The sequence below is a fragment of the Barbus barbus genome, assembly GCF_936440315.1.
Source record: "Barbus barbus genome assembly, chromosome: 11".
NCBI classification, from domain to species: Eukaryota; Metazoa; Chordata; class Actinopteri; order Cypriniformes; family Cyprinidae; genus Barbus; species Barbus barbus.
Window position 1 is genome coordinate 22718799 of NC_136739.1, and position 25566 is coordinate 22744364.

The window sequence follows — 25566 nt, forward strand, 5'->3', positions numbered from 1 at the left end:
TCTACAGCTGTCAATCAGTGGCAGCACGATTGGCTCCATTGCTCAGCGTGTACTGGACTGAGTCGAAATAGTCTTGGGTACTGGACCCGCAACCCACCTGTGCTTGTCACCGTCCGGCCCGCACCTACACATAAATATTATTCCACCCGTTACATCAAATATTAGCGATTCACCTGTGTGTACTCGCCCGCATGCAGGACTCTGGCTTTCCCCTTGTGGACAACAAAATAGACAACTCTGGCCCCAGTGAGTGATTGTAAATTAAATTTACATGATTAAGTAATATCTTCTGAGATTTCATTGTAATCCTTCTCATAAAGTCACTAAATTAACCATTAACTCTTCACCTGATTGCGTTGCTGTCTGTGTGTGATATTAGAGCGTTGTTGAGAGAGAACAAGAATGTATTGGAAACACACTTACCTGAGATGATTTTTATATATATATATCTCTGAAATATATGACAGTATTCTTGAAAAAATTATTTTAGTGTATTATTGAATAAAATATTAGTTAATTATCAAAGAAAGAAAAAAATAATAGCTTGTAAATGCTGTGATACTGTGATGCTCATTACTGATTTCACCGTTAACTCTTCACTTGAACAGTTTATGTTGTTGTATATGGTATCATTGTAATCATTGACCATCAAAACATAGGGGTAGACATCAGCTTTTCTGTGTTATCATGTTTGGTTCAGGAGATATGACACAAAATATCTAATTTGGTTATGGCGGAAAGTAAAATGGTCGCCATGGCAACCACGAGGTGTTTTGCAATGGCTCCATTTCTGAAAATGTTTTGGGCTGCAAACTATACAAGTGTACCAAATTTCATGCTTTTATGAAAAAGTGAATTTTTTTTCACATATCACCTGGACTAATAAAAAGTGTGTGCATCTTTCATGCATGATGTAACTCAAGCTCAAAGTTTTTCTCTTGTAATAAATAAACACAGACACAGCATGTGTTGCAAGAGCAAGACCTTCTCTGATTTATGTAATGTGCAGTTATTTGTAAACACACGCAGTGTTTACGGTCAGGCACATGAACTTTTTCAATAAAGGGTGTAGTAATAAAAGTTGAATTGTTTAATTTGTCTCTTTTGGTGCATTTAGATTTTTTTCTGAATATATTTGTTTCTGAATAATATTTTTGTTTAATGACTATACCTAATCATATTTATGTTATATTTTATTTTTCAAAAGGTGAAAAGCCCATCTTCATAGATTTACAGTATTTAACCCAGATAATGTCCACCCAGAGATGTGAAAATGATAGGGACACGAAAACGGTGACACCCTTTTTAGTTATCTACTCTTTAGTTATCTGTATAAAACATACTGTACAGTGTGTTCTGTAGGGGCAGCATGAATACAGATAAAAAGGTTCCAGAGGCTGACACCAAACAGCAACCTAATGACTTATTTTAATTACAGACATTTTAATTTATTAGTTAGATGATTCATACTTTCTAAATCTTGACCTTTGTTTGCGTTCAAAAACACATTTTAGAATAGCTTTAATAATGAAGGTGTAAAGTATTTGAATAATAACACTTCACTACGTAAGTATTATTTTGGAGAATTTGTAACTAAGACCGTTAAAACTGATTGCTTGCATGTTTACATATACAAAAAAAAAAAATATATATATATATAAAAAAAAATAAAAATGAATGTAGTTAAAAATACATGTCATCAGGACTTATATCTTTACTCAATGATTTTAATTTTTTTATCCTAACAAGCCAATTAATTGTTTAACTTTCCTTTTATTTAAACAGAAATGTATTTGTTTTTTATTTATCTATTCTGTCTGTTCTAAAAAAGTCTATTAAAAGCTAAGAAAAGTGTTTACTTTTTATTTTTAAATACTGAAGTTCAATTAATTGTGGATACTTTTGTTTGCTTTCCCTCAAATATTTTTGGCTTAGTGCTTAGACTTTTAATATGTTTAACATAGTATCTGTACTTGAATTTATGTACAATTTTACACCCCTGCATAATAATAATAAAGAAAGAAATAGGATAACATTCATGTAACAGAGCAATGGGGAAGCGGTATTACTATACATATATCGTTATAAAGTGCGTTTAAATTTGTAAATACTGATAATAGCTATTATTATAGACTTTGACTCAAAATTCAATAGATCTTTTATAGACATAAACCTTTTGATTAGTGAGTTTCTCTTTATTATTTACATGTATTCTTACGTACGCTCCGCCCTCAGACGCAGTGGGGTGGGATCCAGTGAAATTAACCAATGAGAAAATTTTACCACGGGTGCTGTGGAGTCCCATCCAATCAAAATGTAGTATGGGCGTGGCTTCCGTATCACACTCCCCCGACGTCATGCGCATTACCGTCCAATCGGATTTCCCGTGGTGTAGACACCGCCAAGCTCAGTTTTACAGACCCAGAGAGGGAGCAGTTTCTACCGAGTGCGCTGCTATTCATTCAGATCTAGACAGTTGAAGGTGGATGCAACCGACCGTAAGTGAGACCAGCGGGGGTTTGAGTCCACGCAGACAGCCTTGACCGATATTTTCAGTATTTAGAATTCATCATTGCATAAAGAAGTTGCCATTTATCTGCGTTTGAAAATAAGATAATTTGGCATGAAATAAGTGCGTTTGCCAGCAAAACCGGTCGGTAACCCCGGCTTGTATCTGTGTAGACTTATACATAATTCAATCGATGATCGTTAGTCTGTGAACCCTCAGTCCGGTTTAATGATCACTTATGTGAAATATCGAAACTGTCCGTCTTCAAATGGCTTGTGTTAGCCGACAAGCTAACCCATGTCAAGTGCTTCTGTCAGTGGAGTGCAATGGGAAATCCTCAATAATCTTTAATCGTATTTGGCCATTACACGAAAAAGCTACCAAACCAGACGTGTAGCAAACAATAGTATATAGATCCTATATTGATTATATTAAAGCTGCCCAGATGACCTCGATTTGAGTGGAAGTTAGCTTACTAGCTCGACTGGTCGCTAGCTTAACAGCTTTTACGTTACCATATTCACTCTAAAGCATTTTTGAAATACTTTAGCAAAATGAAACGGCAGTTGTTGTTAAATTTGAATAACCGTGAGGGGTTTATTAACTAGATAACAACTAGTTTAGGTCGTCTTAAGGACCTGTCACTTCAGCTAGCAGGCTATTAAAGCATCACTGCATGATGGCTTTGCTTTAGCTTCCATGTAAAATGGCTGCCAGGCATTAAACCAAATCCATCCTGCTTGTTATATTAGTTCTGATGAGTTAGTAAACAATTAGGTCAAATTTTGAACGATTATTTTCCAGTTTTGTAGGAATATCTGTCGTCTAAACTCATGCTGTAGCGAAGCCAATGAATTGTTACCCTCCAGCAGAATAGTGTTATGACTGTCAACTCTTGCTGAAAATAATAGGTCGTTTCTATATACTGTTCCTAAGATACATTATAGAAACTCTTTGTAAAAGATATCAGTATTTTTAATTCTTTTCTGAAACTATGCATGAGGATTTCGCAGTTGCCATGCGTCTTTTATGTGCATGCTTATAACATCCGCATCCATTTTGGGTTTTATGAATGTGCCCTGATCTTACAATCAGACATCTCCCAGGTGCAAGCTTGTTCTAAAAGCATGGCCATTTACTGCACATGGGTTTTATTTTTCATATTTGATTTATCTTTGTTTCCTGTTTGAGAGATGGGCTTCAGACCTCCTCTTCCTCTGTCCTCTTGCTAACTGGCTATGCCAACAAATACAGCACCTAAGAAGGCAAAGGGCTTCAGGACTGTAAGTTCAGAGGAAAGTTTACACACTTTATTTCCAGATGGCCATTTAAGTCCGATCCGTTCGCAAAACGGTACGAGCACATGCACAATCCTCGATCTGGTCGCATTTAAGCAGGAGGGGCACGTTTTGATCACATTTAGATCAGGGTTTCGGTGCAAAACGTGTTTGAAAGGCAGCTAGCTAACTGAGCTAACACGCTTTATTATAGTACATACTGCTTCGATTGTGCATTATGTTTGATGCGGAAAATATAAACGAATAAAACGGATGTGCGTTCTGCTTAATGCGTTTACATGGTTTTTATAACTTGGGAAATTGGCCATGAATATTTCCTATATTTAAGGGCCCATTGCATTTGCAAAAAAAGTTACTTTAAACGACAGGAACTGTTGCATATGGGTGACTTTCAGAAGATTACATGCGGTTTTGAGTGCACGAGTTGAAATGATGCTAAAGAGATGGAAAGATTCGTCGAGGTCTTTGTCTGGTAATATAAGCTGCATGAGTGCTGGAAGCAAATCGGCGGGCCTCGTTTTCATCAACGGTGGCTGTCTCAAAACCTTGTGAGCTACCTACCTAGACAGCATTTTAAAATAAGCAAACTTGGACTCCATTAGTGAACTGTGATAAAGAACCCAGCTCTCTTTGTGTTCACACTGTCCCTGGGCTTGAAAGAGGACTCAAATCTCATTTTAGTCCACTTTACCTGTGATAGAGTTTCAGTCCATTTCACATTCACACTAGCAAGAGTGCTGTTTTGCAGAATATCAGCATATGACCAGAATATCAGACGATTCCAAGTATACTATACTGTTGCATAAAAGCAACATCATACAGGTAATCAGTCTTGAGTAATAGTAAGGAACCAAACCAGTAAGGAATCATCATCCAGTAAAACAGATATTCGTTTTTTTAATATCTTAGAAAATGTATGTGTTGAATCTTACAACAGTTTGGTATGAAAATCTATACAAGTAATTACACCTATAATAAGAATATAAATGTGCTGCACCTTTGAAGTTTGAACCCACCTATAATGCCTAATAATATTTCCTTGGTGGTTTTCAGACATGCAGAATTATTATTATTTTTTTTTACATTTATTGCAATCATTTATCATTTATTTGGCATTTTGAATGAATGCTGGTCCTGTCTTGTTCGCAGAGGGGTTTGGCGTTGAAGCCTATCATAGAGACCATCCATGTCTGTCTGAACTGTTCATCTATGAATATGTTCATAGATCAAAAACCACCCGAAACTGCAAGATATACTTGTTTGAAATCCCATTGATCATTGCATCCTTTTGGCGGGGTTTTGTAAATTAAAACTTTCCTCATTAGTCACTTTCTCTGTGAGAAACAAAGATTTGTGTAGTAATCTTGGTTACAGTCTTGAAGTGTCCTCAGCTTTTGTGCCAAACCAGTTACATTTCTGTTGCAGAGACATTTTGTTGTGGAAATTTGGCCCAGGTTTTTCAGCTAGACCAAGCATCTATTCCTCAGCCCCAGGGATCATGGCCAAAGATGTGAGTATTCTCTAACTCTAGTAGATGTAATCGACTGAAAATAGTGTAAGTCCATGAGTTGATGGTCATCTTGTTCTCCACAGGCTGGTCTGATTGAGGCCAATGGGGAGCTGAAGGTTTTCATTGATCAGAACCTGAGCCCTGGCAAAGGTAAGAGGAGCATTAGGAATTTCTGAAGATAATAGTGCAGTGCATCAGCAGCTGAATTTTTTAAAAGATATTCAAGAATTTTTGATCTTACAGTAATGCTTCACAAAAGCCCAAACACCTGCTTGACCTTACATAGCACTGCATTAAGATGTCCTCTGTGAATACTACCCCTACAGGTGTGCTGTCTTTAGTAACGGTGCATCCACAGTCAGTGGTGGTTGGAAAACAGCTGTTGCCAAAAACACTGGGCCCTTCCAACGTGAACATCGCACCACACATGGTAAGTTTTGAATGGAGTTTGATTGCGCAAGCACTGAAATGTAAAGATCACATAAGCGTAATTCACACCACACTCAATTCCAATTTGTTTTTCAGGTGTAATGTCCTGTCTGTCCACACACTTAATCAGCCAATGCTTTAATCAGATGTGTTTGTTCTCACATTGTATAGAGTTTCTGGTTTTATCGGTTACTTTTACAGGGCTCAAAAATAACAGTACAAACTACTGTTCAAAAGTTTGGGCTCAGTAAGATTTTTATTAATGTTTTTGAAAGAAGTCTCTTATGATCACCAAGGCTGAATTTTTTTTTTTGATCAAGAAACAGTAATATCGTGAAATATTACAATTTAAAATATCTAAATTATTATATTTTAAGATGCAATTTATTCCTTCAGTCTTCAGTGTCACATGATCCTTCAGAAATCATTCTAATATGCTGATTTGGTGCTTGAGAAACATTTCTTATTTTCATTGTTGAAAATATCTGCTTAATATTTTTTGTGGAAACCTTTATTTCTAGGGATGCACCGAATGTTCGGCAACCGAAATTAAGCGAAAAGGCCAAATTATTTGTACCGAACAATGACTTGACACGATCATATAGAGGCGCACATTAATGTGTCTGCAGTGTGGAAGTATTTAAAACTGTCAGAGAAAGACGCTAAAATCATTACAAACACAAAACACAGACAGCGATTGACTGTGCTGTATTTCATGTCTCCGATGAGAAGAGGAAGAGGGGGTTGATGCTGGTTACTGTATGATGATTGAAATCGCAAAATGGCTTTAAACGATTAAATAAACTGAAGAATGTTATGTTTTCATATACACGCACGGTTTGCATGGATTCAAAAAGCGCTGCGTGGGCGCCGTGTCCGGCAGCTGTGGCCACAGAAATCAGCGCACGGACAGTGAAATAAGTTCTATTCGCATCGTCTTGCGCTGGAATGGCTTAAAATCACTCGAATGTGTAAATTGGCAAGATAAAACACATACAAATGATAAACGTTCACTCTATGATGGTTCATTTTTGCAATTAGTCTGTTAATCACATGCGAACCGAACCTTGAGGTCTGGTCCGTACGGATCAACTGCGATCAGTTTCACAACTACTGTGTAATGTTGGAGGTTGAATCGAATCGTTACACATAACGTACTATGGATGGGCGATATGGCCTAAAAAATTTATCACGATAATTTCAGGTATTTATTGCGATAACGATACAAATGACGATAATATATATACATAGATTAAGTTTTAAAGATTAAGTTTATTTCATATAGTATTATTAATGCAATTAACTTGAAACTTTCTGTACACAGCCAACTTATGGCCATGCTAATTATGATCAACAGCTCATCTCCATTAATTGCTCTTATCAACCATAATAATGCGTTATGGACGCTTCATATTAAATCATATGCATAGGCTACTGGCACACGTTTACCACGTTGCTGATGACTGAAAGCCTGTGTATGGCTATACTGCTGTGATCTGTTTCAGGCTTTCCATATCATAACATTTTAGAAATTAATTCATTGTAATATCTCAGAAATGGCATATTTAACTTTATTAAAAGTATGGCATCTTTTATGTCAAATTAAAATTGGACGTGTTTCCACTCTTTGTAACCACCATTTTTCTGTACACTTTGCATATTACGGTAGTTTGCTCCTCATCTGATTTTCTGTAACCAAACTAGCAAATTGTGGAGGTAAGTTAGCTCCTCGCGTAACAACAAGCTCCTCCTCATGGTGCGTTCACACCAGACTCGAATGAAGCGTTAAGCGCGAATGATTTACATGTTAAGTCAATGCAAAGACGCGAATAGACATCCTGCCGCGCAATTCGCGCGAATGACGCAGCGCGAATTGAGCGTTTAGAGCGAAATTCTATACATATGCTCTCTGTGGCAGTCATACATGTGCGCCTGGCAGAAGCCCTGCCCATGACGCGAATTCGCGTCTGTTGTGCAGTGAATTTCACACGCGAATGAAGCACGTAAACCCAAAATGTTCACGCGTCCAACTACGCGCGAATAGCGCGATTTATTCGCGCAAGTCGCGTCCGGTGTGAACGCACTGTCAGCCTCACGTCCGCCTTCCGCCATGCTTGTTTTCACTCCTCACGTGAACAGTGAATCGGGCGCGCACAAAACTACGTCATCAACTAGACTTATCGTTATTATCGTGAGGAGACAAATTTTTATCGTGAGGAGAATTTTCAACGGTATATCGCAAACGATAAGATATCGCCCATCCCTATAACGTACACCACTACTATGATTACACTTAAGTTTGCGCTATATTATACTCACCTTTTAATAATTAGTGTGTGACTAACGTCTCCTCCACTATAAATTACCAGACTGTAAATGAATCGAGTGACGTCATTGAAAAGCTGCAGCCGTGGCGGGGATGATTTTTGATGTGGCGGGCCGCCACGGCAGAATGAATGTAGCGGAAACACTGAGAAGTGCAATAAGCAGAGGTACAGGATATACAGTGCCTACAATGTTACATATGTACAGAAATATACAGATAAGGCAGTACTATGGACATCATTTACAAATTTTAATTACTATCAGTATGATATACAGATGGGTGATATGAACATACTATACAGGTGGATTATGCAGTAAATGTATGTACACTATGAGCAAAAACTATGATCATAATTACAAATGGATATGAATAAGCTATACATTAAGATATATAAACACTAGTGCAATGAACATTGAAAGTGCATAGAAAATAAAAAATTCCAGTACATAGTACTCAGTGTGTAGATGGATTTTTTTAAAACCGATTTAGTGATGGGTTTCCACTGTTTCCGATTTAGTGATCTTTTCCATTGTATAAATCTCTATGGTCACATCTATCCCATTATCTAAAGTTGGTCTCTCTTGTTTTAACCATTTACGTGTGATTGCTTTCTTACTGGCTGCCAAAAGCACACCCATCAGATATTTATTATCTGCTGTTACTATATCTGGATATCCGCAGCCAAAATACAACAATTTGCTTTCTAGAGGTATGTCTCTTCTAAAAATACATTCAAGAGCCTCCTGTATTTCTTTCCAGTATTCTTGAATATGTAGACATTCCCAAAATATATGATAGTGATTCACTTTATTATATCCACAGTTTCTCCAACATTTTGAAGAGATATTTTTGTATTTGGCTGTTTTAAAATATTTGAAGGTTTTTCCAACAGTATTCCTTCGAATTTAATGAACTAGTTGATTTCCATTGACATCCATATATTAGACCACTCTTCATCAGTAAAGATTATTCCACATTCTGTCCTCCATTTCTCTTTGATATGTTGTATATGAGTGTGTTTTCATATTTTCCAAACTCTTGTTTACATTTATGCATTTAGCAGACGCTTTTATCCAAAGCGACTTGCATTGCATTCAAGTTACAGTTTTAACATTTTTATCAGCTCTTGCTTTCCCTGGGAATTGAATCCATGATCTTGGCGTTGCTAGCGCCATGCTCTACTATTTGAGCTACAGGAAAGCCTATATCTGGGAAACTATCTTATGTCGAATACCTGATGTGTGTGCCTTCTTAAATAGGTCTATCAATGGATTCAAATTATCTTTGAGTTTTCCTTATTTTTTGATCATAATAATTTCGAACCTGGAGATATCTGTAGAAATCCTGATTTTCTTGAGAACTTTTCCTTTAACAGTTGAAAATGTCAAATTTCACCTTTCTCAATGATGGTACAAAAAGAAGTAATCCCCTTATTTGCCCACAGTTTGAACCTGTATTCCAGCCTGTTTGGGGTGAAGTCTGAATCATAAGCTTCTATCTTCAGGCATTTCAGAATATAATTTATTAAACGTTTCAAAAACATCTGGGATATTCTCTTGTTTGTTTTGTAGTTTTTTGGTTATGGGGTCCCTGATTTTGTATATTGTTTGATCGGCTTGTTGTTTTCTTTATTTCCATGCTAATACTTTCATACATTTAGACCCATTTTCAAAATATTTTTGCAGAGAGAATGTTACTTTTTTCCTCTATCTCTTGAGTATACAGCATATTAATTTAATTTCTCATTTTTTTTTAAATTTGTTCTAATATTTTTGGATTCTGCCTATCCTTATGTTCTCTTTCTAACAACTTTAATTGGTGCTGTAATCTATTTAACTCCTGTTGTTGAATTTTCTTTTTAAGTGAGGCAAATGTTATAATTTTCCCTCTTAATACTGCTTTAGCAGCATCCCACACGATGGAAGGTGTGACCTCTTCATTATCATTATTTGCTAAGTAAGAATGAATTTCATTTTTAATATACATTTTAAAAGAGGGATCAATAAGAAGGTTCAGATAAAATTTCCACAAGTTATCCTTAGATTTATTATCTGAAATATCTTTTGAAAAAAATTTATATTACTACCAGGTGGGGCATAAATATTAAATAAAGTAACGTGTTCCATTTAATATTCTATGAACAAAAATAAACCGCCCTTCTTTATCAATATGTTCATATTTCTTTTAAAAAATAACCATATGGGAGATCAGAATAACAACTCCTCTCCTATGCCCTGTATGGTATGATGAGTAATAGATCTGAGTAAATCCCATTCTTTTACATTTTTCATGCTTGGTGTTATTTAAATGTCTCTTGCAGATACACTAGGGATCTGTAATATATTGTAATGTTTTAAAAGAAGTTTCTTCTGCTCAGCAAGGCTGCATTTATTTGTACAGTAAAAAAAATACATGCTCGATTCAAGAAGGGGGTCTATACAAACAACATATCACATTAATAAGCATTAGAATTAGCCAAAGCTTAAAACATTAATTATGACTGAAAGCTGTATAGAAGGATTAAATTAAAGGTTTAGGTCAAACTTTGTTTTATTAAACATACTGCTCACATTTTTTCACGTGCTGACTTTGATGCAATATTATACAATTGCATAAAATTGAAGTTGTTCAAATAAAGAAATATTTCCAGCGCATAGATAATTAAAGTTTGATCATCTTAATCGAGTTATTCTACATGATTGCATGCAACGATTGAATATTGTTGTACTGTGAACAAGAGCGGGAGGTTAATCACAATGAATATAATTCAAAAATAAACAAAATAATATTAAAAATAAAATTAAATCAATCCGAGTATTTCTGTCAGTAACTTGAGCTGCATGCTTTTCATTAATCGGACTGGCAGCGCTGACAGTCGCGTCTCTCAGAAAGGCTCATGTTACACATTAAAATGAAGGATGCATGATACATGGTATGGAATCAGTATAAATAAGCCGTTTTAACATTGACGTTTATTGCGTCAATGTTCAAATAAATAAGTTGTTTCATTTTGAGTTCATATCCTGACCGTTAGATAGGAGTCTTCATCTAAGAAACTTAAACAGTGACAGGAAATACTAGCATTAGGGCATGTAATGTTAGCGTTAGTATAGTTCGCTGCCAGTAATGGAGGATGAAAGAATTCTTCCAGTTCCCAATTCGGTGTACAAAGCTGAAGTGTGGCGTCATTTGGGCTTTTGTGTTAACGTCCGCCCGGGACCGCGGCTCGAGTGCCACCTCGGTTCCGCCACGTCCGATATTGAAGAGCCTTCGCGCGGGGTGTGGCGGGCGGTACTAAGCAGATGTAATTTTTTGTTCTGATCAAAATTTTATGACATTGAAAGTGAAGTGACATGTGGCCGAGTATGGTGACCCATACTCGTGATTTGTGCTCTGCATTTAACCCATCCATAGTGCACACACACACAGTAGTGAACACACACCCGGAGCAATTGGCAGCCATTTATGCTGCAGCGCCCGGGGAGCAGTTGGGGGTTCGGTGGCTCAAGGGTCTCACCTCAGTCGTGGTATTGAGGGTGGAGAGAGCGCTGGACATTCACTCCCCCCACCTACAATCCCTGCCGGATCTGAGACTCGAACCCGTGAGTTTTGGGTTACAAGTCCGACTCTCTATCCATTAGGCCACAGCTGCCCCAATTGTATATTACAATGGTAAACTTAATGTGTGAAACTTTAAAGCAGGATCTAAAAATGTTTTTTTTATACATTTAACTAAAGAATCCTGCAAGCACTTTTAATTTCCCCCCCTTTACTCGTGCTGCACAAAAAGTGGTTCAATAACGTTGAATGTTACAGGGACTGATTATTGCAAATGCAGATCCCAGTGTGTTCTGGTTAAACAATTTTTATTTACGCATTTATTTATTGCTAAGTTTTGCATATAGTGATGTGCTCTTAATGACAGCTTTCCTAAAAATATATCCTATTCCTAAAATAAGAAATATCCCAATATATCGCCTTGCTTACTGTATCGCAATATATCGTATCGCAACCCCCGTATCGTGATGCGTATCATATCGCCAGATTCTTGCCAATACACAGCCCTACTTCAGATTACAGATAGCCTGGGATTACACAAGATTTGTATTTGAAAGAAAATGGCAATATATGGTGAAATTTCTTATTTGGGTCATATATTCCAAGACGTAGGCTAGAATCTGTGATTGTGAAATACAGTAAATATCCACACCGGTGCGGTGACTGACAGACTGACACACATACTCCTCAAAACATTAGATAGAACTGTTTCTTACATGATGATCAAAAAATGTAAGAGAATCATGTAGGAAACTCAACCTTTAGCAAAATGGGGCAAGTCACATTTTTGTCATCTTGCACAAAACTCTTACTTTGGACCTGGGCCATCAGGCATTTTTTATTTTTAAGCCCTGCAAGTGATGTTTGTTTATGACAACTAAGAATAGCCAGGCATCAATGTGGGGAAGAGCTTAGTAAACTGGAAATAAAATGGCTCCTGCTTTTGTTGTGTTTTACACAGCTAAAGTCATGATATTGAACACACACCATCTCCTGAACAAAGAAAGATAATTATTTGAATTCCGATTTGAATTATTTGAATTCCGAGCAGTTCAGGGTGAAACAGATTTCCAAGAATGGTTATGTTTAGTTCACAGTTTTACTAATGCACATGGAGCAATGCGCAGTAATCATTGTAGGAGTGAGGTACAGTATATACTCCTCGGGGATGGGAACCAGCTTTGATATATCCAAGGGTTGCTGCTTTTAATTGCTTTGAGAAAATCAGGGTTTGTTGGAAATTGAAGCAGGCTTCTCATGACAACTAAAAAAATGAAACCAACTAATTTAGAAAAGAGAAATTTTTGGCTCGTTTAACTGACGCTTGCTGTTTAGCCACCTGCATATTCGCAGCTGCTGTTGTTAATTCCTTGCCATATGTCAGTGAGAATTGGAAAAATGTAATATGTAGCAAGCATAAAAAGAAACATGTTAGCTTGCATTTGTCCTAATTGAATAAATGTTAACCTTCCTTAACATCAAACCTTTTTCATTTAGATTTCATCATAGTACAGATCTGATTAATGTTGTAATCAGGTAGCAAGCTTTGGTAGCAAGCATCGTAGGCTCTTTTTATGTTTGCCATATTGTCTCCTAAACCTGATGGTCTCTATCACAGGTCATTAGCACACCTCAGAGGCCCAGTGGCTCCAATGTAATCCTAATGAACAGCCCACACACACCCAGCTCTCAGTTTATCACCCAGAGTCAACCATCGGAAGCATCTCCGTGGTCCTCGGGGTGAGTCTTACTTCAGCAGGCTACTTCATAACATGTAAGGACATTTCTATTTCAGAAATGCATTCAGTGGAACCAGGTGCATTTCTGTTCTTGAATGCTTTGTATTTTAGTCTTTAGAATGGGTTCAAAATACAAGTACGGCCATCTGCCTGTGCAAAGGAAAATATTATATCTATATATCTAAATATTAACAGGTTTTGTAATTTATATTTACATGAGACAAATCAGTAGTACATTTATAATTGTTTGGCAACTTTTTAGAATATTTTAACTTTATCCTCTGCTCACAATCAAAGAGAAAGTTTGATAAATAATTTTTTTAAATAGTTTGATTATAATTGTATAAATTAATTTGGTTGTTGTTACTATTGTTAATTGGCTACCGTAAAAATAAGATGCAAAAAATTAATGATTTTAGGGATGGAATAAATTTTTTTTGTTTACATGGAATTATTAAAAATAATATGAACGAATGATTAAATAAATAAATAATAGTAATAATAATTATCATTATATCAAGTCATTTACACAAAATGACTTAACTTCGGATAGGTCACACAAGATATAAATGTTTACTATCAGGAGAAAATTCTCCGAAGTGTCCATCTTGTCAAAATCCACTGTCCATTAAACACATTTTGCTGGACTGTAATGCTTCAACTCCTGTGAGAATTATTCTCTTGATACTTTTGAAAAAGTTTTTAATTTAAGATTTTTAGAAAAAAAATCTTAATCATAATCTTATACATCTTATTTAGTTTTAATTTTGAATATCTAAACCTGGCTATTCTCTGAACATAGGTATAGAAGGTGACATGGCATTAAAAAAGGAAAGAACAATTATTTACTTTAGTATTTTAACTTCAAAATCATTGAAAAATATTACATGAAATTTGCATTGATGGAAATCAGCTTTGTTTTCTTCCATGAAGTACCACGGTGGCACTATAGAACCTTTTTATAAGGAAAATTTCCCACAAAGCAGCAGCAAAACATTTCTTTCGGCTATCCTTTTTCTGTCATTTATCATAATGTTAAATATCGCAAAATAATTTGGTTTTTCTGCTTTTCTTCAGAAAGAGGGGCAAGAAGGGGGAGAAGAATGGGAAAGGCCTCAGACATTTCTCAATGAAGGTTTGCGAAAAGGTCCAGCGGAAGGGTGTCACAACCTACAACGAGGTTGCTGATGAGCTTGTGGCTGAGTTCAGCTCTGGTGATAATCATATCTCCCCTAATGATGCGGTAAGCCTCTTCCTGTGGCTAGGCATTGATCCAGAGCTTGGTTTGTTGAGTGCAGAAGAAGCGCAGCTCTTAAATGAATGGTGCTTCACATTCTGTGTTGTTCCTTTTCAGCATGTTTATGACCAGAAGAACATTCGGCGGCGTGTGTACGATGCACTCAATGTGCTAATGGCCATGAATATAATCTCCAAAGAGAAAAAAGAGATCAAATGGATTGGCCTGCCCACAAACTCTGCTCAGGAGTGCCAGAACCTGGAGGTGGAGAGGCAAAGACGTTTGGAGAGAATCAAACAAAAACAGTCGCAACTTCAAGAACTCATCTTACAAGTGAGAAGCTGCTCTTTTGTCTTATAAGAATTGTTTTGATGATGAACTTGTTTTGAAAGTGAATGTGTTCGATTGCAGCAAATTGCCTTCAAGAACCTTGTACAGAGGAACCGCCAGAGAGAACAACAGACGAAAAGGCCCCCACCTACCAACTCGGTCATTCACTTGCCATTTATCATCGTAAACACCAGCAAGAAAACAGTCATTGACTGCAGCATCTCCAATGACAAGTATGATATCAAAAGCCAGACCATTTATGCTGTTGGTGACCTGACTCAAATATCAGAGATTCTTACCTTTCACACCTTTTCTCATTATTTTTGATCAGGTTTGAGTACCTCTTCAACTTCGATAGCATGTTCGAGATTCATGATGACATTGAGGTGTTGAAGCGCATGGGCATGGCTTGTGGTCTCGAGGTGGGCAAGTGCTCTGCTGAGGACCTGAAGACTGCTAGAAGTTTGGTGCCCAAAGCACTGGAGCCCTATGTCACAGGTTAGTTCTGGCTGGTTACCACATCAGAGTATAAATATGAAGTTTTGTGACTGTAAAGGTCACGTTTAATTTTATGGGTATTTTTTGCGTGCAGAAATGGCACAGGGGCCTATCAGTAATGTCTATAAGACAGGGGCTTCGTCTGCTAATGGAGGCCGCTATCATGTTGGGAGGTGAGTTTCTGTTGTGCACCTTTCAGTTGTTCATTAATAAAATGAATGGAGTTGGAAACAAGAGTAGCTAATGAATCAGGTTACGCTATGACAGTTCCCAGTAATATACTACTGTTCAAAAATTTTTTTATCTCTGTGCTCTCCATTTATTAGTAAATCAGTGGCAAGGGGAAGAAACTGTAAAGGCCAGGTATAGAGAGGGTTTTTCTTATTTACTTACCTCTTTTTCTTTAATGTGTGTTTTTTATTTAATGTGACAAGAAGAGTTGCCAAGTAGTGTGAAATTTTTCTGTATTACCAAGTATTGTATGATTCTTTTCTATTTGAATAAGCTGCATCAGGTCGTGAATTCAACGAAAGTAGCTGCGTGGGGAAAGATTTTTCCAGTTCAGTAATATAAGCCTTTTAGCAATTATCAAGCAGAAGGTGAGTGCATTTGACTCTGAGGGGACAAGGAAACATTTGTTGGGTTGAGTCCAAATAATGCTACTAAGGGGCATGGTTCAATATCTAAAATAAAACATTCGGAAATTTATTTGAAAATTAATGCCCAGAAAGAAATCAATGCTGGGCAAAGCCAAAAAGTATGATAAAGAGTAGCTGGAGCTTGTCGACACTGGCACAGTTTGGATCAAAACCAGGGTTAATTTTAGACAATTTGGCTTTTGTCCAATACTCAAGGTATGTACACGACTAAGGGCCTTGGACCATTCCTCATCTGTGAAAACATGGTTAAGATCTGATTCCCAATTCGGCTTTATTTTAGAGAGGGGTGAAAAGTAGGGCTGTGTAATTTATCGTAATCGTCATATCACGATTTGAGTGTGCGTGATTTCTAAATCGCTTTATAGGTTCTTCCCGCGCCCCCGACATCCGATTCAATCAGAATGCAGCGCGAGAACAGAACTGACCGGGCATACAGACGTAACGCCAGGTTCACACATACTCCGTCTGTTGTGCGTATTTTTTTTCGTGCCCATGTTAACAGATCAGAGCGTTCACACTGCACATGGTTGCGGTCCAGCAGTGTGCTCCGGGAGAGGTGTGTCTGCAGCAGTCATGCAGTGATCCTTTCTGCACGGTCTATTTTTTCTGTGCTGCACATGCTTAATTAAAGTGACAGTGCATTGTTTGCAGTAAAAATTAACATGGATTGACACGGAAATGTAGAAAGGAAGGATTTTTATATATAGGAGACAGGCTTGACAAAACCAAAATGTTTTCAATTTTTTTTACCAGATTTTAAGGTTGTGTAGTACTAAAAGGTTGGAAGAAAAATGGGATGTCCTTAAGAGCATAATAAAGCATGCAGGGACACTTGGGTACAGGAAATATGGAATAAAAAAAAAAAAAAAAAAGGCATTCATTTTAAATTGTAATAATATTTTACAATATTGCTGTTCTACTTTATTTCTGATCAAATAAATACAGCTATAACAATTTATCTTCGGCCCTTAACCTGGGCTGCTTTGAAGTAACTTTCCTTCAAAGTAAGCTGAGTTGAATTAAATTGTGACTGACTTTTCTAGAAGTTATGATGAATATAGTTCTGATATTGCTTTTTGCTCTGGTGTGGTTATTTGACAATAAGTGGAAAATAGTAATGATAATGCTTTTATAAGTTTTTGAGCCAGGCATTTTATTTTCAAGAAATACTTTTACCCAAACTTACAAATTCTGTAATTTTTCAAAACTGGAAGGATTTTGTTCCCTAAAAGATATAATGCAGAATATTCATTCTGCTTTGTGTATTTAATTTTTTTCATACAACACTATTGAATTGAGAGAGGAAAACTTTAAATCTCCAAAAATGTTACGGTACCATAAAAGTAGTCTTATGAAGCCACTTGATTACTTTGTGTGAGGTGGAGGTAAAGAATTCCAGTGTACATTTTGGCCACAAAACTTAGCAAAAGACTTGAAATATATCATGCATGCTCTATGGACTGATTTTGTGTAGTTTAATTTTTGGAGTACTTTTCATACTTTCTTTTGGAACAACAGGTACAAAAGTCAGTGTCTTGTATTTGAGCTTTCCTCTGTTTCTCTGACAGTGACGGTGGGGCAGACGGCACAATGGCCTCCAGTTCAAATGACTCCCACTACAGCGGCTCTCGGGTGGAGACCCCCGTCTCTTACATGGGCGAGGACGATGACGACGGTGACGAATTTGATGAAAACGACGACGAGGACTAAGCCCAGCCCTCGTTCAGCCTGTCCATCATGCACAAGTTCTTCCAGCTGCCATGTCCGAGGATTGATCAACCACATCGTTCTGTTTCCTCTTCTGCAACTCATCGTTTCTTTCACTCTCTGTCTGAGAAGGGCATTGAAGAACACGGGCTTTAATAGGATGAGTTGTTTTCATCCTCATCTTTCTGAGCTCAGGACAAGCCACATCATCACAGGCTGTGTGCTTTGCCTGCTGGGAATGATAGTTTTCAGCTGAAGGACTTTGCTGAAGTTTAGAGGTGTCACTTTATTTCCTGTCGCAGTGTTCCTACTGGATGTTATCCGCTCTGATCTGCGTGACCCTCTGAAACCTTCCCTCCCGAAGAAAACCCCACTTGCATACAGCCGTACAGCGAGCTGTTGGGAAATGTTGTGTGATCTTTGTGTGAAGTAGTTCTCTTCTGTTTTTGAATGATCTTTTTTTTTGTTATTGTTTTTGAACTTGCTGGCTTGATTTGCCTTCTGATGATTCGGAGACTAATCAATCGAAGAACCTACAAAGCTGGCTGCTATTTTTTGCCCCATCGAGGGCAGGTCTTTGGATGTGTGGACTCTTTTCGTATGCTGACCTGATGATTTCTTGCAGGCTTTTTTTGTAGAATCTCTCCTGTGTGTGTTCGGCTCCTTGGCGTTCTGCAGAGCGCTGCTTTTTTGGAGGACTCTGAGAAGTCAGTCTTTTTTCGTTTCGTTTGTTCTCTTTTGGTTTCCGAGCTTCATTGGCCAACCTGTTCTAGAGACACTGGAGGACATTGGAGAAATTTAAGTACCTTAAAGCAGTTATAGGAATATAAAAATGCTTTGTTTCTTAACCACATGATATCAAGATTTGTTTCTAGTTTCCTCTCTCCGCGTCAGTAATACCTTAAAGCGTGTAAGATTACTGTTGTGTATTAAAAAGATATGGGCTTTAGGTCTCTTTCGACTTCCCTTTGAAAATTTCCTGAAAAAAAAACTGAATCCTTGTACTGACTCCTCAAAGTAACTTTTCTGTAATCTAATATAAGTTTCAAATTTAAATATAAAGAATGTTTTAAGAATCCAAACTCGTGTTTATTTGCGACACTAATGTAATACTACTAATTTCAATAAACTTTATTTTATATATGTGCCTAGTGTGACCAGATTTGCGTTCAGGAAGTTGACATGGCATAATGTTTCCCCGTAGTATTTGAGAGACTGTACCTCTCTTTAGTTGAGAATATTTGTACTTTTAGGATTTACTTACCAAACCACAACCATTGAAATTAGAAGTTAAATATTAGAGAATGTTAAGGGTGCTTTTACACTTGGTTGATTGCCTGGTCAGAACCAGAGTTCGATCCCTCCCCCTGCCCCCGCTGGACAGCGTTCATATTTTATTTGGGTCGTTTGCATCGTCAAGCCAGCAGCTGTTTACCCCATTGCTTTGTAACGACGGCGCAGGAGAAGGCAAAATGCATAACATTGCTCTCTGCACTTTTATATATTTAAGTTTCTGAACCGTTCATTTTGTTTAAAAAGCTTCAGTGCATAACGGCACTTACGTCTGTCTTACGAATGTACTGCAAATGCTCTAAAAAAAAAATGCTGAAAGCGAACAGAAATGAGACCTACAGCTCACTGCTTGCAGCGCGTCAGTCACGTTCGTCAGGAAAGTGAGTGAAATGCACACAAACAGACATTTTTATCAAATATGTCATTAATAACGGTTCACTTCCGCGATTTAGTACGATTGCGTTCACATCAGCAGCGGTTTTGTGGGTGCACACCCGAGGTCGGAAGACAGTGTTCACATCACCCAAACGAACCGAATTCTGACGTCAGTTGAACCCGGGCGTGCACCAAAAGTGCTAGTGTGAAAGCACCCTTAAAGCTGTAATTTCCAGATAAGTCATGGACATATCTTTGTCTTGTTTATGCTCTCCTCTGGTTGGTATTATATTGCTCACTGAGAGTGTTTTATCACTGTAAGTGGAGAGGTTTTGTAAAATTTCAGATTTTTGTCATGTGACCAAGTATGACAGAACAGTCCCTGTGTGATCCAGAGTCAAGCCCCCCTTCAGGACTATCCTTCCTATCATTTCTGTCTTTATTCTGTTTGCTAAGTCCCTAAACAAGTCATCTTATTCCCTGAGTGACGTCTCCCACGGGCTCGTCGGTTTCAAAGTTGTTTGAGAGACAATTAGCTTGGGAACTGTTTAGACGAGCCTAATGTTAGTTTGTCTTTTTGTTGGTCACACTTTTCCTTGAGTACGACTCTACTTTATTAAAATAGGAGTTATTTATATCTTGTCACATATACTGTTGAAAATTGAGGTTGGTAAATTTGATGAAAGTTTGTTCACCAAGGATGCATTTAAATGATCAGTGTCACATGATAATTCAGGAATCATTCTAATATTCTGATTTGGTGCTCAAGAAACATTGCTGATCGATTTTGAAAACGGTTATGCTGCGTAATATTTTTGTGGAAACCAAATTATTAATTTCTAATTAAAATATAATAATTTATTTAAAACAAGTGTTCCTGACCACAAGCTTTTGAAATGTAGTGTAGATTTAGGGAGAAGATTAGGACTTTGCACCATATTGCAAATGCAATGAAATTTTAATAATTAAAAATGATAGTATACATTATTATATAATAAATTGGGGAACAAAACCTCATTAAGAAATTCACACTCACTAAAAACTAAATTCTATTTCCAACTCAGACTAAGAAATAAACAGATTACTGTGAGAGATTTAAAATAAGCAATTGACAATTGTCACATTGAGAAGTAGACACATAAAGTGACAAAGTATTAAATTACATTACTTAATACATTTTTATTCTGAAACCAAAAGGAGCTTCCATACTACTTGATAAAAAAAAATTATATGAAGTATTGCTCTTTTTTTGAAAAGGGTTTTTTTTTTTTTTCATTATTATTAGGAATAGTAGCATTTGTCAATCATTCCTTGCAACTTTGCAGAAGGCCAACAGGTGGAGCACCTTCCCTTCAATGTTGGGGCTGCTGCACTCATTCCATATAATCTCCCATGCATTTGCAATTCTTGCTACACATGTCGTTGGTTCTCCCTCTTCTCCTCCTCCCTCATTTGGGCTGACGTCCTTGCAGTGGCCTGGTAGATCCTTACCTCCTCTTGTGGGATCTCTTCCAGCAATGTGACATTAAAAACATTTTTAAAGTTTTCAATGAAACGCAGGTCAGATTGAAATCGTACCTGTTGGAAATTAAACAGACAACCATCGGGTCTTTATAAAAGAGGCTACCTCAGGCTTAAAGACATAAAGCAAACATGTTAGCTATATGGTTTAATGAAAAAACATAGAGCCTGACCTTATTTGCCCACAGTAGGGTGGTTCCTGGCTTACAGAAGTACTGCATGGTGATCAGTAGATCTTCTAGAAAGTTGTGATGATAGATCACGTCTGCACAAAACACATAGTCATAATTGTAGATGGAGCTGGGGAATTCACGTTTCACATCCTGACCCCAGACCAGAGTCGCCACCTGCGGTGTGTATCTGCAGCGGCCCCGTGTGTTGCGTGAGAGGTTAAAGTTCAGATTTGACAGGACATCGGGCAGATCTGTGGATGTGACCCAGGCACCTTGATGTGGAAAAGGTGTAAAATGAAAATAAATGGTAACTGCAAACAAATAATTCAAATAAATTGACCTTTGAACTTCCACATCACTTTCATGCACACAGAAAAAAAAGAGATGTTTATGTACCCAGTAAACTTGCCACTATGGACACCAGTCCTGTTCCCGCTCCAAGTTCCAGCACTGCTTTATCCAGCAGATCAACCTGTTCCCGGTTCTTTTCCAAATACTGGCAAAGAGCCACAGCCTGTGTGCACCCATACATGCACAGGTAATCTTTGCAAACTTCACAAAACTCAAAAAAAAAAAAAAAATGGGTTTTTCACACTTGAAACAGTTAACCTTGTGTCGTTCTAAACCCAATAGAATCTTGGGTAATGTTGCTTCACCTCACACTGCTCCTAATTTAGCTGGGGTTAATTAATCCACTGTTTTTGTAAACTGACGTTTCACTTTGCACATTCTTAAACCTCTAGTGCTCTTTATATAAAACAATTTGTGTGTGTATATATATATATATATATATATATATATATATATATTTCTTGTTCTGTTGTTCTGATTGTTCTTTATCAATGGTTTCGAGAAACCCGCATTTCTCTTTAGAAAAAAAAATCTAAAGTATGCTTCAAAGACGTAATAAATGGGTTACTAATGCATAGTATAGTAATGTTAGTAATGCATAAATATAATTTAGTAGGCTACCATTAAATCCCCTAAAAATAGAAAATATTTAAAAGAAAATAATCCGCTTGAAATTGTTATTTGCATATTTGCTATTTCAGTGTCATTGATTGGACAAAGACAACATACAACCTGTTTATGTAAATGTTTAAAGTGCCCCTATTATTGGTTGACATGCATGCAAGGTCAACAAACACTTTCATTGCCTTTTTAATATGCATATATTTTAACCTTATTTGCTCAATGACTCCCAAACAATTAATTTAACGATTTTCCAAACCTCTCCTTTGTGTGAAGCTAATCTGGGTGATTGGTCGATTTCATTTCCATTTCATAATAACAGCAATTTTTGAGAGGGCAATGCTGCAGCTGCTACCGGGGAAACCGCTATTTTACCGGTACAAAAGTGGCACCTAGTGGCAAAGAATGATTTTGCATTTTCATTCAGACCAACAAGTGGGCAGGCAATATGCTAATGTTTCATGTTGACATTAACATGAAATGGCTTGGGATTCATTTTCAAAACGACTCGTTTCAATGATTCAGAGTCGACTCTTTCGTTTGAGAGACAATAACTTTATACACGGTGCACTTTTAGATTTAAAACTTTGCAGGATGTTTTCATTCACTTAGAGCTGCTTTACACATTGCATGAAAGGTAATTTTCAAAAGTCCACAAGAGGGGCACTTTTAAATTGCATCCTCAGGTTATTGCCGACTGTATTGACGAGTTTTTCCTGAATGGACTTTTCATACTATAAAGGTAAGGTGGACTATTTGATGTCACCGTTTTTCCCCTTAAACGCTGGAACTACTGTTTATATAGAATACGCAGATTTTCTGTGATTGTCCAAAGGCAAAGCATGTGAATATGAGGCGCGATTAGGCATCTGTTGCTCTAGCCGTAACTTTTTAACACTGAATCGTAACAAATAACAAGGAATCACACTGTAGGCTATAGGTTTGGCAATGCATTGCTGGGTTAATGCGAACCCTGATCCGTGGTGTTTTTTAATAACCCCAGGTAAAAAGCGGTGGTGGGCTTCTAAATTGCAAGTGTGAACTACCAGGTTTCTCTACCAGGGGCCAGTTGCATAAACTTAGCCTCTTTGTTGAGACAGTGACTTAAAGGGGGCATTGGATGCCCTTTTTGCATAAATTGATATGATTCTTTAGGGTCTTAATTAAGTCTATAACATTCTTTGATTCAAATTTCTCAATGGTAGTGTAAAAAACACCTGTCAAAATCAGCTCTGTTTTTAGCAAGCCATTATAGTCCATGTTTCTTTAAATGCTAATGAACTCTGCTGACCCCTCTCTTCCATGGAGTGACGAGCAGACTGTAAACTACAGCCGCGAAACTGGCTAACTAGTACATTATTAGTAAAGTCGATTTGCAAAGATTCATAAAAAATCCCTTATACTCCTTCTGTTGGTGAGGCTGGACCACGAATGATTCACGCAAACATAGACGCATTTAGGCAGATTGGGGATCGCCGCATTCCCTTCAAAATGAAAGTAACGTTAATCCTCTGCGTCTTCAGCGGCTCAGATGTCGGGAGTAAATGACTGCTGTTATATTCATTATTACATTCAACAACAAAACACCCCAATGACTTAATCGGAGACATCTTGTCTTCCCCTTCCCCTGAGTCGACACAGTGGTGGACCGCTCTCAGCTCACTCAGGGCGGGTCTAAGGTTATCGGCTTGTCGATCAAATATCGCGGGAGCGGCTTATGCAGAACTACGTCATTCTGACAGGAATCTCAGAACAACCTGATTTGAGAAAGGGGATTTCAAAATAGGGATTTAAAAAAAACACTGGGTGGATTTTTATCATAGGATGGATGTGTACACACACTTCCTACACATTTATGTTCAAACAACAAAAGTGAATTTTGCATCCGATGACCCCTTTAAGAACTAGTTTGACCAACAAGCAGTTAACCAAGGGGTAATCATTCTTATTTTTTGGATTCAGTTTAGACTAATCTACTTTGTGACCAAATTTAATTTTTTTTGACCAATCTTAAAGAACAAAATTAGATGACTAACTTTTAAGACTAGTCTAAACCTTTTATGCAACCGGCCCCAGAGGAGTTAAAAGCGGAGTTTAGAAAAACATGCAGTGTGAAGAGTCCTATAATATTTATTCTCACGCCTGGCCAGATGACTGCGCCAAAAGAGTCGAGTGACTCTCGGATGTTGATGATCTGCCCGGTGAAGAAAAATGTCTCGTTGCCAAGTGAATAGAAGACAGTGGGCTCCCAGGCATTACTCCTGTTCAGTGCCTCCTTCTGCATGCCTTTACAGTCCGTATCCTCTAAAAAGAGCACCAGTAAGATGTGTCATTGCAATTCAGTCACTGTATTTGCTGATCTGAACACATGCATACATATACACCTAAATACAGTGGGATCCAAAAGTTTCATACTGCTTTAAAATTCTGGGATTTAAAAAATGAAAGCATAAAAACTGAATAAAATGAAGATGAAGCGCTATTTCTAGGTCACTAATCAAATGCACAGAAATTTAAATGTGTCCACAAGTCCAAACACACTTTTGTGTCAATTTGTAACTATTTAATGTTTTGTCGAATTTGTGGCTAAATCTAATAAATCTATTATCTAATAAATTTGTGTAATCTCATGTTTTTGTAATCTGTTTACACCTATTGACAGTTAGGTTTAGGTGTTGGCACTTCATGCTTATATTTTATATATTTTGTTTAATCGTATATTTCCATACGAATCACATCATACAAATTCATACTAAACTGCCAACTTGTAAAATTGTTATATCATGAGATCAGGTTGTCCCAAGTCTTTGAGTTAGAGTCAGGGTCACAACTATTTTGCCTATATTTTTAAGAAGTAAAAGAGGTTTCAATAGTTAGTTCACTATTACACCATTATGGAAAATAAATAGATATGTTGCCTAATAGGTGCATTTTTATTTACTGGTTTTTGGAGCCCACTGTCATATAGCTCCCATATCTCAATCTTCTACTTATTTACCTTCTTCTGTGTTGTTTGGTGGTGGTTTGACAGGGTCAGGCTGCTTCACGATTCCTTTTTTCTGCACATTTAGACCTGCCCTTCCTTCGATCTCCATTATGGAAACAAGCCCAAATGTCTTCACACACTCTGTCCAGCTATCGTATTGGAAGATTTCATTTTTAATTCTCAAAACTATTTTCTTACAACATCATCTCACATGCATTTTCACCAGTAGTTCTTAAATTTAGGTAGCACACAATAGCAAGCAAAATTCCATGCAAAATTAATTTTAATTTAAACTAGTTTCAGTAACAAACAGCAATGAAAAGGAAACCACACTCTCCCAAACATATAGAAACACAGAAACAGACCTGTGGCTTTAAAGTTGACATCCTCAGGGCAAATTGACCTTTATAAAGAAGCATCATCCCTCTGCTCCTCCCATGGAAGAA

At 37.2% G+C, this 25566-nt stretch overlaps 2 protein-coding genes across 6 annotated transcripts; one reads left to right on the plus strand and one right to left on the minus strand.

Annotated features, from left to right (window-relative positions):
- Positions 1–1386: 1386 nt before the first annotated feature.
- On the plus strand, positions 1387–20102 carry LOC306877295 (transcription factor Dp-1-like; the record flags this gene model as incomplete). 5 transcript variants are annotated; one of them, XM_079428981.1, is made up of 11 exons in its annotated part: positions 1387–1566; positions 5233–5317; positions 5401–5467; positions 5644–5747; positions 13249–13370; positions 14447–14612; positions 14724–14939; positions 15018–15169; positions 15268–15434; positions 15529–15607; positions 17662–20102. In XM_079428981.1, exons 2-11 carry the CDS (start codon positions 5306–5308, stop codon positions 17801–17803), a joined length of 1227 nt encoding a protein of 408 aa, XP_079285107.1. In that variant the 5' UTR covers positions 1387–1566; positions 5233–5305. The 5 variants fall into 5 exon arrangements, with proteins under 5 accessions (XP_079285107.1, XP_079285104.1, XP_079285108.1 ...); XM_079428978.1 differs by lacking the exon at positions 1387–1566 and adding an exon at positions 2236–2498; XM_079428979.1 differs by lacking the exon at positions 1387–1566 and adding an exon at positions 3568–3792.
- A 776-nt stretch (positions 20103–20878) lies between these two features.
- On the minus strand, positions 20879–25229 carry LOC306877431 (protein-lysine methyltransferase METTL21C-like; the record flags this gene model as incomplete). Its single annotated transcript, XM_079429206.1, has 5 exons — positions 20879–21046; positions 21163–21434; positions 21559–21676; positions 24275–24438; positions 25133–25229. 5 exons carry the CDS (start codon positions 25227–25229, stop codon positions 20879–20881), a joined length of 819 nt encoding a protein of 272 aa, XP_079285332.1.
- Positions 25230–25566: the final 337 nt, after the last annotated feature.